This window comes from Caloenas nicobarica, chromosome 3 (genome assembly GCF_036013445.1).
Source record: "Caloenas nicobarica isolate bCalNic1 chromosome 3, bCalNic1.hap1, whole genome shotgun sequence".
Lineage (NCBI taxonomy): Eukaryota > Metazoa > Chordata > Aves > Columbiformes > Columbidae > Caloenas > Caloenas nicobarica.
Window position 1 is genome coordinate 97,221,891 of NC_088247.1, and position 19,154 is coordinate 97,241,044.

At 39.9% G+C, this 19,154-nt stretch overlaps 1 protein-coding gene across 1 annotated transcript in view; it reads left to right on the forward strand.

Moving 5' to 3' along the window:
- Positions 1–19,154, forward strand: part of HHAT (hedgehog acyltransferase) — a 159,307-nt gene that overhangs the window by 74,064 nt on the left and 66,089 nt on the right. The window contains exons 10-11 of the mRNA XM_065631678.1: positions 2,843–3,044; positions 18,418–18,562. Of these exons, the coding sequence (XP_065487750.1) occupies positions 2,843–3,044; positions 18,418–18,562 (347 nt within the window). The remainder of the gene's footprint in view (positions 1–2,842; positions 3,045–18,417; positions 18,563–19,154) is intronic.

The window sequence follows — 19,154 nt, forward strand, 5'->3', positions numbered from 1 at the left end:
TTCTGTGGTTATGTGAATTAAGTTGAAGTTGTTGCACACTGGCACCACGTTTTTCAGCTAAGTCTGCCTTCCTGCACATCTACGGTAAACGAGTAATCTGCTTATGAGCCGTTAAAAATTCTGCTACAAGGGTGTTCCTTCGAGTTGTGTTAGTCTGCCATGAGGACCCATGATTACTTTTATGTGCTAACAGTCCCCGAACTGGGGGTTTTGAGCTTTTCTGTGGATTTTCTGTGATTAGAGATGGAAATAGTCTTAAAAGCTGTGTGGAAGCTTAAAATGAGATATTTATGTAATACTGTTCTGCATATGGCGCAGCAGATCAGCATGCTCTACAGCAGCCTCTCAGTTTGTGTAAACCCTGAGTTTCTAATCGCAGTACAGAAGGACTGTAGGATAGATTGCGGGTAGATGGTAGTATTGGGATGAAGGAAAAAGCTTGGGAAGCATGCAGATATATAAGACATCAAGTCGTAGTAGCCGTCGCCGCTTTACCTCTCTCCCTGCTTCCCTCCATCTCTCCTCAGGGATTTTGTTAGTGAACTGGAAGGCAGAACAAGTTTCCTCATGTACTACAAGAGGATCCTTTTCTTCCCTATCCTGCCAGGGGGGAGTGAGTGAGGGGCTGTGTGGGGCTTAGCTGCTGGCTGGCATTAAACCACAACAAATCGTTAGTTACAAAGTGTGTGGTGTGTTGTAAATGACAATACAGAAGTAACATGCTTCTTCTATCATCTGACTTAATAATACCATTCACTGGTTTATCCTCTCTCACACTTTAGCGTAAATGCAGCTTTCTGTAACCAGATGAGTGGAAACACACAGGGGAAGTATTGAGAAATTAGATTCTAAACTACCACAATGCTCAAAAATAAGCAAGGTGCATTTTTTGATTTTAATGACAAGGGCTTTTGCAGTGGTTCTTCTGCAAGACAATTTCGGTTGTATCAGAGGGCACAAAGTGATGGCATCGAGCCGGGGTCTGGCCCTGGCTGCTCGCTGAGTTGCTTGTACGCAGCCCTACCACTGTAAGAGTGTAAGCACAAGAACATGACGTGGATATGATGTGTGGATGATGAGGTAGCAATTTTTTTTTCCTGATGTAATAATGGATTTTTCACCAATTTTTCTGCCCTAAAACAAACAAACAAACTAACAAACCACAAGAAAATACAGAATTGCTCTTCATGCCGCTTGAGAAAAATGACTTAACATCCATCAGTCCTTTATATGTACTTTAAAATTGCCAGTGGGACTGCCCTGACAGTGGAAGGCGAGACGACACGGTCCGAGGGCGGTTTGCTGCCTTGTGACAAGAAATGGCAGCCAGCCTTCCTTCTCTTTTCTCACGGCAGCTAGCAGGGAAGGAGAGAGGCGTCGCTTGCTGCTTCGCATTTCTCCTACAGGCAAGGAGGCAGACTACACAGTACTGGAGGGGAAGGTTGAAGCGTTAGTAAAGGTTATGTGACTCCTTTGGGCTTCTCTCCTTGTGAAGACCTGTCTGGAGAAGGACAGCGTGAGTGAATTTCAGTTGCACATGGGCCTCAACTAGGAGCTAAAACTTCACTGACTTTGAACATTCATCAGAATTATGAGTTATCACTGTTCAGTTACCTTGCCGCTGTTGCTAAATGCTAAAAATCAGAAAAGAGCCTATTTTTCTCTGCATGGTAATGTGAAAGCGTTCAGACCAACCTAAACTGAGCCTTTTTTTTTTTTTTTTAATTTTGGAGCTAGTATTTATCTCTGAATTTAAAAGCTGATAACCAGAGATAATTTCACTGCGAAAAATTTCCTTTAATTATCTTAGCAAGTAGGAACAGTCTCAAATATGAGCACAGCGTGTTATGCTGAAGGAGTGACGGCTGAGGAGAGCTGTCGCCAGCAGTTCTCATATACCGCATCTCCTCACCAGTAACCATGAGCTGCGTGGTGACTCCGTTGCCTGATGAGCTTCTTCAAAGTGTTGACAGAAATATGTGACTTTTTCAGATAAAGGCTGGCTGTGCCTTACTCAGAAAATGCCAGGAGTGGATGTGGCTCTCTAGGTAGGAAGGAAGTGAAATGACCCAGAAAACAGTGTCAGCTTTCAAAATCCCATTGCTTCTAGTATTTCTACTGAATGAGCTCTGCTTTCTGGGCACTTATAAGGATCAATTAAAGACAGATTCTGACCCCTGGATTCGGTTTAAATACAGAATATAATAGCATGCAGGGAGCTTCGTATAGGTTTTCGGGGTATTTTTGGTACATGTGCTCTGAAGGTCATCAGGAAGACGTGATCCTGGGAGTGTAATGTGGGAACCAGATAGGAAATATTTTCAGTTCCTATATTTTTTAATGAAAGACTTAGAAAGAAATTATAAGCTTTTAAAAATAAAATATGTTTGCATGTGTCTACATTTCTGCCAAATGTCTGTGGGTTATGACTATATATGACTTCATATAATATTTTAAATTTTTTTGTTAAGAGTCTTATAAATTTGAATTCACATGAAGATTACGTGTAATTTCTGTGTATGTAAGTTGACTTGCAACCACTGGAGTTTAAAAAACCTGAACATTTGTCTTTTGCAATTTTCAGAATATAGTTTGTGCTATACATTTGCCTAACGCAGAGTTCCTGTGACCACAAAATTGCCTTTTTGCCAAATGGCATATGCACATATTTCATGAAGTGGTCTACAGAAACTAGGGCAAGCTCTAGTAAACAGAAAGTCAGATAATTATTCGAACTCCTTTTTTTATGCCACAAAATAAGAAGTTTGTTCTGTAGTGGATATTTTTCTGAGATTTCTGTGAAGTCTCTAATAATGTTGCTTATCTGTCGTTTCGCCTACAGGTACATTTATGTTCCGATGGGAGGATCTCAGTCCAGTCTGCTGGGAACGCTCTTTTCCACAGCCCTCACTTTTGCCTTTGTAAGCTATTGGCACGGAGGACAGAGTTATCTGTGGTACTGGGGCGTGCTTAATTGGCTTGGAGTAATTGTGGAAAATGGCATCAAGAGGATACTTTCTATTTCACTTATTCAAGATGCAATTGTAAGTTGGGTCTCTATTCATTTCACGTTCTTGTTTCCTGGCTCCATGCTCATCTGAAGTTCCTGGTTACTACTTTGGTTTAATCTAGATCAGAAGTCATGGATAACAGATAAAAGTTAGCATTCTCTTGCCCAGCCTCCAGTGCTTGAGGTAAGCCATATAACTAGAATTTTGCAAAGTACTGTCAAGGCAAACGCTGAAATGTGCCTAGTCTTAAAAGCTTCCTCTGCAGTCCTAGAGTAAGCAAGTGCTTGTCACATTGTATGTGGCTGAACAGAAGGCAGTTTTAACATTTGTATCCTGACTTCACTTGAGATAGCCTTAAAATATTCATCTTCACTAAAATTAGGAGTGTGTATTTCCAGTCATGTGTTTCCTGGACAAATGCATGTGTAGCAGCTGCTTGCATCTGGGAACAAGCTTACACTGGGAAATCTTTTACCACTAAAGAGCCAAGTAAAGAAAATATTATTTTGCTCTGAAGACCTCTGATATTTTCACTTTACTTATACTTTTGACCTTCATGCTGTCATTTCCAAAGGAACAGATTGTCTTTAGCACACAATCATATGCAAAAGCACTATTTTAATTTCGATGGTCATTTTAGTCTGCAGGTTTGCTCACTGTTAAATCCCAAATCTTCTAGTAACTGTTTGTAAGAATAAATAATTCATATGTCTTGCTTCTTTAGTAGTGATAAGTGCACAGAATTCATACTCCAATGTAGTGTTGTAGTGGTGGTGACTCACTCTGCAGCCTGATGAAGTCCTGATGCTCAAGTAATTATGCTTGTTCTCCATCCCACTCATCTCAGTTTTCACTTTTGTGGCATCCCATGTGTGGCAACTGATACAGCTAAGTAATTCAGGAGCCAATAACAGCCAGTGCTACCTTCTATCATCCAGCTGTCCATCACCATGAATTCAGCGACAGTCTGAAAGCAGTTTTTTTCCTTCCTAGAGAACGAGTTTATCAGATCCATTAATCCTCTCTCTAGGGTGAAACTGAGCTTCACCACCTGACCGGCTGCATACGTTTGTCTTTGGACAAAGTTTTTTAGGCATCCAGCTGTATGAGGAAAGGGGCTTTTTGTATTTGATGCCACTGTATCAGAAACTTTAAATTCTTAAGGGATTAAGTGCTTACATACCATGGAAATGAAAAGGATGTGGCATTATGAAGGTGGGCCTATATGTGTTCGATTAATTTCTAACACATAGTTCTAATTACAGTTAACTGATGCTGGCAGTAGGCTTCTTTATTTGTGTAAATTAACTCCATAACAATGAACCAAGTGCATTTGAGTCCTTCCTCCCCTTTGTTTTCATCCAGCGTTTTTAAAGGCCTATCCAATGTCTTCTGTGCCTCCCTTGTTTTCCATTTCTGTTTGGAAACGTGGCTGTAGACCTTCCTTAGAAGCCACTTTCACATCTTTCCCTTAAATATTTCTGAAGCCAACGTTTTTGATATGAATAGTTTGGGCATCTGAATTAGTGCGTTGGGCTGATTTTGCTGCATTTGGTTATGGCCGACTCACGCTTTGCCTTGTGCCTCGAAGGTTTCTCTACAACAACATGAGCTACAGTCTTTGGAAACTGCCCTTCATTGCCCTCTCCTCACTCTTCTGACAAAATCCCATTTTCTTCTTCAACACTGAGACAGGGGAGGAGACGAGTCGTTGAACTTTGATCCTTCCTTATCAAGGACGGAGTGATGCGACTTTCCCTACAAAGCGTCACTTATGTTTAAAATGAACTGCAAACTCCTAACGCCCTGTATAAATTTCCCTTTTTCTCTTGTAATCTGGCTTTTATAAGCATTCCCATAGTCTCGTCTCAGCGAGAGGTGTGCTGCAAGCCGAGTCACCGTGGCATTGAGAAGCCCATTCTGTGAGATGGGTTTTTCACTTAAATTTCATGTTGACAAGCTGAAATTGATTGCATTCTTGTGTTTCACTCGCTGTGTTGGCTCTTGAAGGCTATTTTTTGAAAAGGAAGCTTTATTTTTCTACCCAGAATAGCAGATGATTTTTTTTAAAAAATACAGAGCACAGGTTTATGACTTTTTTAACTCATTCTGTTTACCAAACCTCCTCATATATTGTTAAAGTTGAGTTACATAATTCAGCTGAGCAGGAGATGTTTAATTAGTAAAATATTTTTAAAAAATTGAAGAATAACTTGAATTTTAATTCTGCTATCATTTTAAAGTTGAATTGATCACAAAGAATAGCAAGAATTACATCAAAACTGCTTTCCTTTTTCCCCTACTATATTGTCTCAGTTGTCTTGCAAATGAAAGATTTGGAAATCTAAATAAAGCACATTTGAGTCTCGTCCTTCACCGAATCCTTGTGCTGACTAAGAAAATATATATATATATATATATGAAAAGAATTGGACCCTATATTTATGCAGATTTTATGGTAGTTTAAATCTCAGCACTTGAAATGTAGCACAATATGGGTAAATAACACTTTTGTAGCAGCGTGGCAGGTTTTAAATGTCATCTCAGGCATATTGAACTAGAATGATCAAAGAAGCATGGTCGTTATTTGTGAGAAGTAAAATCAGCACATGAAATCAGCATATAAACTGCATCAGCATATAAACTGAAGATAGTAAATTTCCTGACCCAAAAAATGGGATCCGAAACTTTTCATTTGTACTGGTTGCAAACCATCGCCTGGCTTCCTGATTTCAGCTCTGAAAGAGCTGATGCTCCTTCTTATGTACTTATCAGCTTACACTGCTCTGAGCTTTCATGTTGCAGCGAATTGTGTTGTGAGAAGTTATCTGTGTCTCTTTTTTTCCCATAGAGGTTACTTGTTGGATACCGGTAAATTAGAGCTGAATTAAGTAATATTGTCTTTTCATTAAAACATCTCATATAAACAAAAAAATGCCATGCATCATAAGCTAGGGCATATCTGGGAACTTTATATTAAATTCAACAAGTTTCATTGTGTTTTTATCAGGTGGTGGTGTTTGGTTGTTTCGAGGTGGGTTTTTTGGTAGCTTTTTTTGTTTGGTTGGTTTGTTTTGTTTTTACTTTTTTCATGAGATATTTAGACCAGTACTGAGCAAAGTAGCGCTTTGTTTTACCTATTCTGTATTAATTCCTTACAGATGAACTCCAGTAGTAACTTGTTCAAAATCAATGACGAAATTTGTATTGAGTTTTAATAAATAATGTGTCAGATTTCTGAAAGAAAATGCTAATGGCTATTATTCTTCCAGTGATTTAATATTTTTCCTTAAGGAAAACAATGTATAGATCTATACAAGAAATTAGATCTTGGCATAAAAATAGATTTAGAATGATTTAAACCTTAGAATAGATGACAACATCTTTAAATTGATGGATTTTTAAAAAAGAAATACTTGGAAATCATCCAAAAGAAGATGTAGCAAAGGGAGTGAGGTTGGCAGATTATTAAAACTAATGTTTTAATCTCAACTGAAATGGCAACATTTATCTTCTTAGTTCTTTTGTAAAGTGGAAATATGTCATTCAGTCTAGTAAGCATTTTTAAAATTGACACGTAAAGATCTCTCTTCTAAAATCATGCTATGATGAATTTTTAGTTTAAGATTTTATTTCTAGATTTATTTAGTAAGAAACTAAATATGAAATTCAATATGAGAAACTAACCTATTTTAAGCATGGCTTATTTTAAAGTAATCTTTACTGTCTTTGTAAGTGTTTTGGTTTTTTAAATATAAAATACTTTGGTTTCAACGTTTTCCTTTATGGCTGTAACAAGGTGCACTAATTAAGTCCGTTTCAGTACACTGTAATTGTCTTCCCAACCTCTCTTTACAAAAGCAGAAATATTTTGTATGATGTCAGTGTTTTAGGTTAGCGTGTTAGATTAGATTTGCTTTGTGTGTTAGGTTTTTTCCCCCAGAGGAACGAACTCCAGACACTTGTCTTTATAGTTAAAATATCACTGTTGTTCTGGGTACTGGAGGTGTGATCAATGACAATTGGGATCCTCAGCTTCAGAGAGAACAGAATTTTAGACATCTTTCAGAAAGTTGGTTGTAGTGGGGGGTGTGTCTGTTTTGGTTTTGTGGATTTTTTTTCCCTGTTTAATTTATTTTTTTTTAATCCCTGGGCTGTGATTTGACAGGGAGTTCGGCTGCTCTAACAGCTCGCTCTGTTGAAGGAGGAAAGGTTTCATTTGCCTTTCCTCCCTTCCCTGCAGTCCCACCGCTTCCCCCCTGCACGCCTTCCTGCTGGGATCCTTGCTAAGCTGACCTAGTGCTTTATCCCAGCAGAAAGCTTTACTTCCTCTGGTTATTTTATCCCTAGATGATTCGTCTCATGGAGAGGAATCTGAAAAGCACCCAAAGCAGTACAGTGTCAGACACAAAAGCCAAGGAAAGGAAGGGGAAGAGGAGGCGCTTGACTGCTTGGAACCTCCTCCTCGCCAACTTACAGAAGCAGTACAGGGTAATAGGCTTGAGCCTCAGTATTTGATGTCAATTCAAAGAAACCAGCTGGGTTAGGGCCCAAATTTAGCCTAGCCAAGATAAAGCAAATGTATAGAATAGAATGGAATCATTTCAGTTGTAAGAGACCCTCAGGATCATCGAGTCCAACCATAGCCTAACCTAACTCTAGCACTAAACCATGTCCCTAAGAACCTTCTCTAAACACCTTTTAAACACCTCCAGGGATGGTGGCTCCACCACTGCCCTGAGCAGCCTGTTCCAATGCCTGACAACCCTTTCCAGAAAGAATTTTTTCCTAATATCCAATCTAAACTGCTCCTGGCGCAACTTGAGCCCATTTCCTCCCGTCCTATCACTTGCTACCTGGGAGAAGAGCCCAAGCCCCTCCATGCTCCAGCCTCCTTTCAGGCAGTTGCAGACAGCGATCAGGTCTCCCCTCAGCCTCCTTTTCTCCAGGCTGAACAGCCCCAGGTCCCTCAGCTGCTCCTCATCAGACCTGTGCTCCAGATGCCTCACCAGCCTCGTCACCCTCCTCTGAACTCTCTCTAGTAACTCAGTGTCTTTCTTACGATGAGATACCTGTAAAGCTTCCTTCTGCAGCTGACTGAGGCAAGATCTGACCAAACATTAGGAACTCATTCAAGGGAAGTATGTTTTACCCACCTTGCAAGATTAGATCTTTAATAAGATCTCTGTAATAAAAAAAAGACCCTTCTCAGCTGTTCTTCAGCACACACTAGGCTTTGATCTTTATTTCGCTTCATTTGGTGGAAATACTATTTATATCACTGGCTTACTCATGTCAAACCTGTCTGGCCTTTTCTTTTTTATTAATAGTTTTGTGTAATTCATACGTATTTTAATTACATCATGGTGATTCAATTAAGTGACAAGCATTGCCAATGATACTCTCTTAGTAACCTTTTTATGTGCGCTTTTTTTTTAATGTACTTTTGTTGGGCTTGTCACTCCACTTTCTGAGAATCTGTGAGAGTGTAAGGTGGGGCAGTCCCTTAATCATACTCTTATTTTTTAGTGCAGAATTGGGTTTTGAGATATACGAGGTGTTTCAAAAAGAGAGAGCCAATTTGAAATCACATTGCTTTGAAATTGGGTCCATGTTTTTGAAACATCCTGTGGATATCACCCATGTCAAAACCCAGACCAGTGGATGGGGCTTGCTCTGCACCCTCCACCCCAACCTTGAGTTCAGCCGTATCATTGGTCTAACCAGAAATCTCCACTATCCAAAGTAGATGTACTCGGACTCAAAATCAATGGAAACTCCTTTCCCTAGGTGTGAACATTAGCCAGGGCAGACTTGTGACCACTAGTCTTTGTGTATGGTACCTAGAATCAGCAAGTGGAGTTGTCAAGGTGCTGTTTTGTACTGAGCTGATGAGTGGCCATCAAAGGTGAATGTGGGCTGGCTGATGCATCCTAGGTTTTTCCCACTGACTTTTAGCTTTGCCAACAATAATTCTGAGTCAAGTAATTCTTGCCACATTTCTGCTTTTCCTTGATTTTTTTTTTTTTCCTTTCTTCTCCACCATCTTGTTGTAAGTGTTCATTTGTCTTCATGGAAGTGGATCCCAGAACATTTTGAAAGTCCTGTTAAAAATGCCCAAACACGGACACACACAGACACACACTTGCACTCTGACACTGGTTTTCTTTACTGAGGGAACTTCTTGCCCTAGACTCAGTAACAAAGACTTAGAGTCTAATAGGTGTTGTTTTGTGTGAGAGTCAAGCATATGTGATATGGTACAGGCTTTTATACAGTGAATGACAAAAGTGGCTGCAGTAAGATTTCAGAGATAACTTTCTACGATTTCCTACCTTTTGAGTACAAGCATCTGGTTTTTGGTCAGATCTGTGCAAGAAATATGATTCTTGATGCCAGCAGTGGAGAAACTGTTGTGCTTTTCCGTCTGTCTTTAACCAGATGATTGCCGCTTTGCTTCAAACCGCAGCAGCAGCTGGGAAGCCCCTTGTGTAGCTGCTCAGTTGTCATAACAAAAAAATGTTTCTCCCACCTACCAGCATTATTTAATTTATCTTCTGTTTTGGAGACATCAGGCAGTTTTCTGGTGCTCAGGCCATCATGCACTTTGAAAAGCAACTAAACCATGCAATGGGGTGAGAAGAAGGCAGAGTGATGCTGGTTATGTGTTTCTTTGTTACTGTTACGTGAATACAGCCTCCCTCTGTTGTTCACCTCAAAAATTAGTCCAGACAATAGAGGTCAACAGTTAGAGAAATACAGGTTAAAGTACCGAGGAATGGTCACACTCTTGTCTTCCTGCTGTGCCTTGAGCTACAGAAACTTGTCACAGGGAAAGCGAGGTTTGTATGTGCTGAGAGTGTTTATCAGATGTCTCCATGGGGATTACCACTGTCTTATTATTTATTTGTTAACAGTTTCACAGTGGCAGTGTGGGAGGGCCATAAGGGTAGGACCAAAATGCAGCACTGATGATTGGTGGAGTTAGATCCTTTCCCAATTCGATTACAATTTAAAAGGTAAAAATGTGAATGAGGGAACTGAGAGAAACAGAATGAGCCGAATGGGAACCATAAGAACAACAATAAGGGTGTCAAGGACCTGGACACAGAGGAGAGTGCATGGTGCTCTCAACCTGTCTTCCTTGGTGAGAGCTCAGACGCATTTACAGGAGTATGTACGCTGCCATTACTTGGTTAAATTCCCTGCTTTAAACATAAAACAGAAAAGAGGATGGTGCATTTCAATGCTGTTCATTTCACACTTTTCACAAGCTGCTACTTAAAAAAAAAATGTTTGTGCAGGTTCTTTGAGGGTGAAGAGTAAGTGTAGGAGCCAGTACAGAAATTTACTTCTGTGTATGTCAAACTTTCACACATGCATATGTAAGTGTAGTGCATACATACAAGCTGGTAGGAGGCTTTCTTCAAACAGAAGCGGGGGGTGGCTGTTTGCTGAGAGATGCTATAAATGTAGATCTTTTGGAAAATCTAAAAATGAACTGGTGCTAGTGCAAGACAGCGTTTTTGAGTGAATGTTTGGTAAGACATCAATAGAGAAGATGAGTATCTTCTCAAATACTATATATAGCATTTATTCCTAAATTCAGAAACAAGTTCTATTTGTGAAAATGGGTCTTAACTGACAGCTGCTTGATTTTAATTGTGTGGTCCTCTTTTTATGGGAGTGATGTAGGCAATTACAGGTCATTTGTATCATCCTGTGTCTTGGAAAAATGTTGTCAGTCCCCACCTTCATCTGTGACCCTTCCAGGAGCTAATTTTTACTTTTGCTTTGGAAAGAAAGTATATACCTTGACAAAAAGAAACAGGAGATGACCTCATGGCACAGTTCAGCTTGGGGCAAAGGGAGGGAACAACTGCAAGCAAAATAAAATGCCAGAAAAGTAAAGAAAAGTAAAGAAAAGTAAAGGGAACTGTGTCTGGGTTAGAAGTAGATGAAGAATGGAGCAAACAGGAATGATTACCATGATTAGTGAAGGGTACAGTATATGTTGATGGGAAATTAAATTTATTCTTCCATTTGGTGTGGCAGTTGTTGATGGATGAGATCTGGAAGCACATATTGTTGACTCTTTGCTTGCAGGCCTGTACCTTATCTTGTTACTGTTATAGCTGTGGGGATTCCACAGTTTCTTTTGGATTATTTCATAAATGGATATTTTGCATGTGTATTCAACCGGAACTCTCTATTTTTGTTGCTTTTCAATTTTGTGGTACCGTCTTTACTCTTATATCCTATTCAACATCTCTCCCTCAGCTTAAGAGTGCAGGAGTAGGTATTATATTGACATGTCAGCCTCTCACCAGCTGCCTTTCCCTTGCTTCTGCCACTCTTCGAGCCTAACTCCTACCAACACTTTATTAATGAGCACATGCAATCCCTCCCATTGTTTCTGCAGTCTCCCAAACACACTTTTGTCACTATTACCTATTGACAGTGTGTATTAGCAAACATTTTTAGGAGTTGCCCCACTACTTGGACCCAAACCATCTTCATTTCTGTTGCTCACTTTAAAAATTAAATAAACTGACATTCTGTTTGGCAGAGCTTTGTCACAATTTTCAGCCTTTCCTCCATCCCATCTGCTCCCCCAGCTGCTCAGTCACACCCTGCCCTCCGTTTTCGGTGCTCCTAGCTGCAGATCGATAAAATAGCCGGGAACTGTTAGTCAGGATGTGTCACTTCCCTTCCCACCGGCCCATCTGCTCCTCGATCTCTTTCAGCTTTTCTCTCGTGCTCTTGTTTTTATGCTGTCCCGTTATTTTTGGCAAATGGCCGCATTGCGGATGACCCAGATTCAGGGGATGCATTGAAGTGTTCACTCCTGTGGTAATGGGGCAATTACCAGGGTTCAGGGGTAGATATTGAAGAGTTGGAACACCATTTGTCTAAGAATATTTTCTAAAAGAAAGCACTTTGGAAGTGCTTTCAAGATTGACTAGGTGGTTTCTGTTGGGCCTTACTCTTCAGTTGTGATACAATGAGAGGTGAAACCCGAGGTTCAGATCCTTATATTGTGCTGGTAAAAGGAACCTCCTAGCAAGGGGTTTGAGGTTTTTTCTGAGCATTTTCCTGATATGTATATGGCACCACCTGTGCACCACCTGCACTGCAGCAACTTTACCCACAAACATTTTAAACATCCATACTGTCCTTGCCAAAATCCTTGTAAACCCTGTATAACAAACCATTGCAAAGAATGTTTCCTTTCATTGTTTTTTTTTGTGACGTAAAGATGAGTCAACATTACATTAGCTTTTAAGCATTGCTTCTCTAGTAAAAAAATTCAGGAATTAGAAAGGACAGAGCTTTAATAAGTGTCGGAAGAACAGTTACTCCCCTTTTGTACACTGGGAGAGGCAGTGAAAGAAAATACAGGACTAGGTGTTATATTCTTGGTAGCTAGTTTGCTTGATTTCTTCAAAACAACAAATAGTGCAGTTTGTATATCTTTAAATTGTTATGGATGAGTTGACTGATAAGTTTAAGTGGGAGAGGATGAAATCTGTAGAACAGATAGTAAATAAATATATGTTTAAAAAAGACACCTTTTCTAAAAAAATGTACTAAATTATTTTGACCCTTTAAAAACCAAAGGCAGGTGAGAATAGAATAATGTAATCTGTGTAGTGTTGTAGTATCAAGCACATGTTTCATGTCACTCTGGCCATAGTATCTGACAGTCTTATTCCATGGTGCATATGTTCCCATAAGAAATATTCAACTACTTCTCCAGTTTTACCATACGCTCTTATTTTGCCATGTGCTTGGATTGTCATGTCTCTAGAAGAGTAGTTAAAAATAAATAAACCTTGTGAATCTCTGTTTTACTCCACGAAGATGGACGCTTGTTTAAATTGCAGCAAATTTAATTCCCTTTCATGGGACTTGTTTTTTAGTGTGAGCAAGCTCGATAATGTCACTGACTTTATGTAGAAGTTTGCTTTAATCCGTCCCAGAGCTGCTATATAAATGAGATCCATTGCAAATGCAGCACACGTAGATGTTTCCCGTTGCTGTAGGAAGGTGTACAATTGGGTCCATGGTGAAATACTGGGGAATACATTTCTGTAAGAGGAGACTGGAGTGGGATATTTTGTATAGGACCACTTAGTTTTGAGTGCTATAAAGAATTTGGTCTTGGGTGTCTCCTCAACTTTCACATGAGAGGGTGGATGGCTTATGCTAGTCAATATTCCCCAAAGTATTTTCTCTGTTGTTGGCTAGCTGGAAGGTGTAAATGCATTCAGTAAAAACATTTCTGGACCTTAATTTTATCTCCCCATGCCACTCAGTAATACTGTTCTACACAGTCCTGTGAATCAGTGAAAAATGCAAATATATTATTGATTAGCTCTTACCTTAGAGAGAAGTTATTTTAAATGATGTTCTGCTGTCTGAATCCACTTCTCCTGCCACGTTTGTTTGCTTTGCAGTCACAGTGGTGTAATTACCTTGCAAAGCAAATGAAATTGTTATTTTTTCTCACATCCTCTCTGACTTCAAACTTCCACCATGTCCTTTAACTTGACTCTCAATTCTGACCCAAACAATCTATTCTGGCACGTGTTGTCCTTCATAAGCTATCTTTCTCAAGAAACAACCAATATGCAAGCTTCCTATTTTTGGCTTGTTTTTCACTTAGAGGCTAAATATGACACGCATGTGTAACTGGAGATGGATTTAGGAATGGGAATGTTTGGACTGTGCAAATCCTTTTCATGGCTGTCTTCTTCCATCCCTCTCAATCATATACACAGATTTACTTTTCAAGGTACCCCACTACATGATAGTATAATTTAGTTTTGTAAGATGACTGAGAAGGCCCAGTTGAAAGAGATCTGATGGTACCCAATTTTGCTAGACCAAACAATGTGCAGAGAGAGTTTTTTTTCCCAACATCTGACAGAAATGTCTGAGGCTGATCTTCATGCGCGGCAGGAATTGGACTGGAATATTAACCCAAACTTCATTCAGTTCCAGCAAAGGTGGCTTGAGCCAACCTTTGTCAGTCATCTCCTATGTCATGCCACATGTCTTTGGACTGAGTGTCTCAACAATATATATATTTTTTTTTAATATGTTTTTTCCTTTTTTTTTTAGCTAAAATGCTGCAGTACTTTTATTTCACAGTGTGTGAGAAGGTGGGGGTCATCATGATTACTAAAAGTAAAGTATGATGAAGTATTGATGCGAGATTACAAGTAAGATGGAACGTGGAGGAAGGATGCAAACTTAAGAGTTTCATCCAGGCAGCCACAGATTCATTGTCATTTTGACCCTATGGGCCCTTTTGTCACTCTGTCTTCCAGCCGTATTTCCAACAGGAAAGAGGAAAGAGAAAACAGAAAAACACCACAAATCCATAGCAGCTGCTTGTATTGTTGCAATGGAACATGTTGTTAAAAGCATTAAATAGCATAATGAAGAGTTGTGGGTGTGGAGAGGTTTTTTTTTTATTTTGTCTGCTTTGATAAAAACAATTTGCTGTATATTAAGAAAAATCCACACAGTTAGATACTTAAACCACAAATGTCATTATGGGCTATCTAGGCCAGCCTGAGTCCTTTTTATGGGTAAATTAATGCTTCCAGTGTATTAATTTGAGCACAATAGCTGCTCGGGTACTTCGATAGTTAGCTTTTTCTAGATGACATGAGATATTTAAAGAACGTGGTTTTTTGTGGTTTTTTTTGTTTTTTACCTTTGTTGCAGCTGGGTGAAAGCTGCATTGACATCAACGACTCTCAGGAAAATGTTTACTGCTTTTTGGATCAATGCCTAGCAAAGTTAATGGAAATTAGCTAGAGCAAAACCCAGAAAGGGTTCAGTGTTTGTCTAAACTGTTTTTCTCTTAAACTGGCTGTACATACAGACTGGGGGACGAGATGCTGGAGAGCACCTCTGCAGAGAGGGATCTGGGGGTTCTGGTTGACGGCAAGTTGAACATGAGCCAACAGTGTCCCTGGCAGCCAAGAGGGGCAACCGTGTCCTGGGTGCACCCAGCGCAGCATGGCCAGCCGGGCAGGGAGGGGATTGTCCCGCTCTGCCGTGCACTGGTGCGGCCTCACCTGGAGCACTGGGTGCAGCTCTGGGGACACAGGATAAAAAAAATTTTAAGCTACTGGAGAGTGTCCAGAAGAGGGCTACGAAGTTGGTGAAGGGTTTGGCGGGGAAGACATATGAGGAGCAGCTAAAGTCACTGGGTTTGTTCAGCCTGGAGAAGAGGAGACTGAGGGGAGACCTCACGGTGGCCACAGCTTCCTCACAACGGGAGGAGAAGGGACAGGCGACAAACTCTTCTCTTTAGTGACCAGTGACAGAACCCGAGGGAATGGCAGGAAGATGTGCCAGGGGAGGTTCAGGTTGGACACGAGGAAAAGGTTCTTCCCCCAGAGGGTGCTGGACACTGGAACAGGCTCCCCAGGGAGGTGTCACGGCCCCAAGCCTGACGGTGTTCAAGCAGAGACTGGACAAGCCCTCAGACTCATGGTGTGAACTGAGGGGTTGTCACATGCAGGGACAGGAGTTGGACTCGATGATCCTTGTGGGTCCCTTCCAAATAAGGACATTCTGTGATTTTATGATTCACATACCTTATAAATGATGAAAGGCTTTTATGGTCTGTACTGCAGTTAATTTGTACTATTTAATATGCAGCACTTTTGTAGATTGTGATGTTTTATATGTGATAGTTTTATTTATTTTTTTTAGTAACAGCGTTATTATTTTTTTTAAGTAGCAGAGCTTTTTTAGCTATTCATGTTGTTTGTTTTAGTCATACTGCTTTGGGTTGCAAAACAGGCAGATCTCACAAACTCACCAGGTCTAATCAGTGCCTTGGTGGAAGATGCAGTCCAGCAGCAGCTGTCCGATGGGTTATCCATCCCTAGCTCTTTCTACAGCTTTACCAGAAGATTCTTTTTTTTTTTCCTTTCCTGATTAAAACTTCCTCTATAGAGCTGATGAGTAAGTTTGATAGGCAAAGGGAGAGTGAAAGTTAGATCCGATGATAGACTGTGCCCTATAGGTAAGCTGCAGCCCAATCGGAATTAATTAGCATGGTGTAAGAAGGGAGTAAATTTGGTGACGCTTAACACGAAAGATCAAGCTAGCATGATCATAACTATTTAAACTTGATTGTTAACATGAATTTAGTAGGAAGATTTGAAACATTTTATCTGTGTACATACACTTAAGCATTCTGAAAAGGCATACATTTTTCTTATATGGGACAATGGATTCATGCTGTGCATTTCAGGGCTAGACAAACTTAAGATATCCTCTGCCTGTGTATGAACTGATGAGAATGTTTTGGAAGTCCTTGGGCATCTTTGGAGATGCAAAGTACTAGAAAGGAAAAAAGTTGTTTCACTAAGGAGCTGTCAGTGTCTGTGAATATTTATATAATTATCTTTTATTCTCTACCCTTATTCTGTGATGCCTTAGTTTTGATCCAGAACTCTCAGAGAAAAATGTCATTCTCTGTTTTCATACATGCATGTTTTTCCTAGCATTGTATGGAAGATTGACTGTTGCTGTATTGTGCATACAGCCTGATACGGAGTACTTTTCCTTCAAGCTGATCTATCCCCATTTTTGTGCTGACTCAGACTGACTCATACACTAGATATAGTTCTGACTGGGGCTAACACTCCATTTACCGGAGATCTACTTTGCAGTAATACGTTAAAATCTTATATTTATGCTTGTAACTGTCATTTATTTGAAGTTTTGTCACTTTATAATCTAGCAGTTGAAATATTTGTTTTGATGCTTACAAAACTAGCAATTGAGTTGTCTAGCAACATATTTTTTAGGTCTGCTTTGAGCATGTGTTTATGTTGTTTCACGTATCTGAGCACGAATTTTGGTGTGGCTGCAACTATTGAAGATTAATTGCTACTCTTTTTTTTTCATGCTGCAGTCACAAGGCTGACTGTTTTCTGTAACACCACTGTTAATGACATGAAGGCTGAGAAGCTCCTGGTATTTTCCTTAGTTTCCATGCCTGGCAAATGCTCCTCACTTTACACGGAGCATTTGGTCTTTTGCAGATTCAGGCCTTATGTAAAGAGGCTTTTAGCCTGGGGCAGAGATATTTTTCCTTATGCAGTAATGAGACAATAGTTCCATGTGATGTGCTATAATGCTTTTTATAATTTGTTCTGACAAATGAATATTGGAGGAAGCTAAAACTTTCTCATCCTTCTTTGACCATCTTCTTGCAGTGTCTGTGCTGCACTCACACCTCAGGTGATAATGCAAAATATAGATTCTGAAAAATGTAAGCTAGTATATGGTGGAGAGAGACATAATTTATTTGTATCATTACAACAACAGTACCAAAAACTTTACAACAGATGTTTACGCTTCTCAAATGTGAGCAGTTGTATTTGCACTGAAAAAAAGTTTGGGACTGCATGTGTATTTACATTTTTTTAATATGAAATTAGCTATTAATTAAGAGTCATTGCGACAAACAGTTCTGATCTAACTCTAGAATATTTCTGTGAAGTCTTATTAATTAGCCAAAAAATTAATGACTTCCGAAGTTGTTTGATGGTGTTTCTTTTGTACTGAAGTGCTTTAGTCCATGTTGGAAACTATTGGATAGTATTATCCCCGCCAGAAGCATGTCATTACTGTTTACATCCATCAGCAAAAATTCATCAATGAGAACATTTAATTAAAAAAAAAATATATATAGAATGTGTAGAACTGTGTCCAGTTCTGGGCTCCCCAGTACAAGACAGATCTGGACATACTGGAGTGAGTCCAGGAAAGGGCCACAAAGTTGGTGAGGGGACTAGAGCATCAGCTATAAGGGAGACTGAGAGAGCTGGGGCTGTTCAGCCTGGAGAAGAGAAGGCTGAGAGGGGGGAAGAAGACAAAGCCAGACTCTTCTCAGTGGTATTTAGCGACAGGACAAAAGGCAATGGGCACAAACTGAAATACAAGAAATTCCATTTAAATGTAAGAAAAACTTTTTTACCGTGAGGGTAATCAAACACCAGCACAGGTTGTCCAGTGAGGTTGTGCAGCCTTTATCACTGGCGATATTCTAAGCTCGACTGGACACAGTCCTGAGCAGCCTGCTCTGGCTGACCCTGCTTTGATGACCTTTCTAGGTAACCTCCAGAGGTCCCTTCCAGCCTCAACTGTGATTCAAGACCCCTTTTTATCGTTAAGTCTTACCCAAACTTAAATAGCATTGGTGGGAGTTCTGCTAGATGTTTTAAAAGCTTTGGGGTCTGTTCCATAAGGATTTGAACTTCTGTATAAAAGTTGTTTATTGTAACTGCAATTTCTTTTTCTAACCTTACTTGAAAAATTATAGGGATTGTTAACTTCAACTGCACCTTTTTTTTTCCCCTCTCAGGAGCATTTCTTCTCTCCAAGAATTCGTCGTCGACTTCATGCTGTCCTAGCATCTGTTAGCACTTCAATGCTGATTTTATCAAATCTAATATTTCTTGGAGGAAATCACGTTGGAAGAATCTACTGGAACAGGATTTTTATGGAAGGCAAGTTTATTTTTATGTGCTTTCTAGACAACAGAACTTTCCCAATATTACCTTGGGTGGGCTGAGCTGGGTGGTTCTCTCAATCCACTAACTGGGAGTAACTTTTTTTCTGTTGCTGTTCAAAACCGTAAAAAACCTGTCTGACAAAATCTGAATAACTTTGCAGGCTGTGTGACTACAAAGAAACATTGCCTTTCTTTCATCAAATCTAGGAAGGGAGTTATCAGTGAAATTACTGAAGATCAAATAATAAATGTGTGACAAGTTAGCCAGGTTGCATTCTTTTTTCCTTTTCTGCATTTCATGTATGTCAGTAAGAACAGGTGTACTAAAGCCAAGCCCATAGGTTCTGTGGAAGGTTAGTAAATGGGATCTGCAAAATACAGTGCAATTAAACAATTAAGTCTCTTTTTTTTGTAGTGGATCTGTTGTCAGGGTAGGGACATCGAGGACAGGGGAATTTTGCGTGACAGTATCAGCCTGTGGTGTTCCTGAATAAGCAGTATGCAGCGAGCACTATGCTGTGAGCTGACTCGGGGGACAAATCCAATTGTTGGTTTTTTTGTTTGGTTTTTTTTCCAGAGCTCAGTGT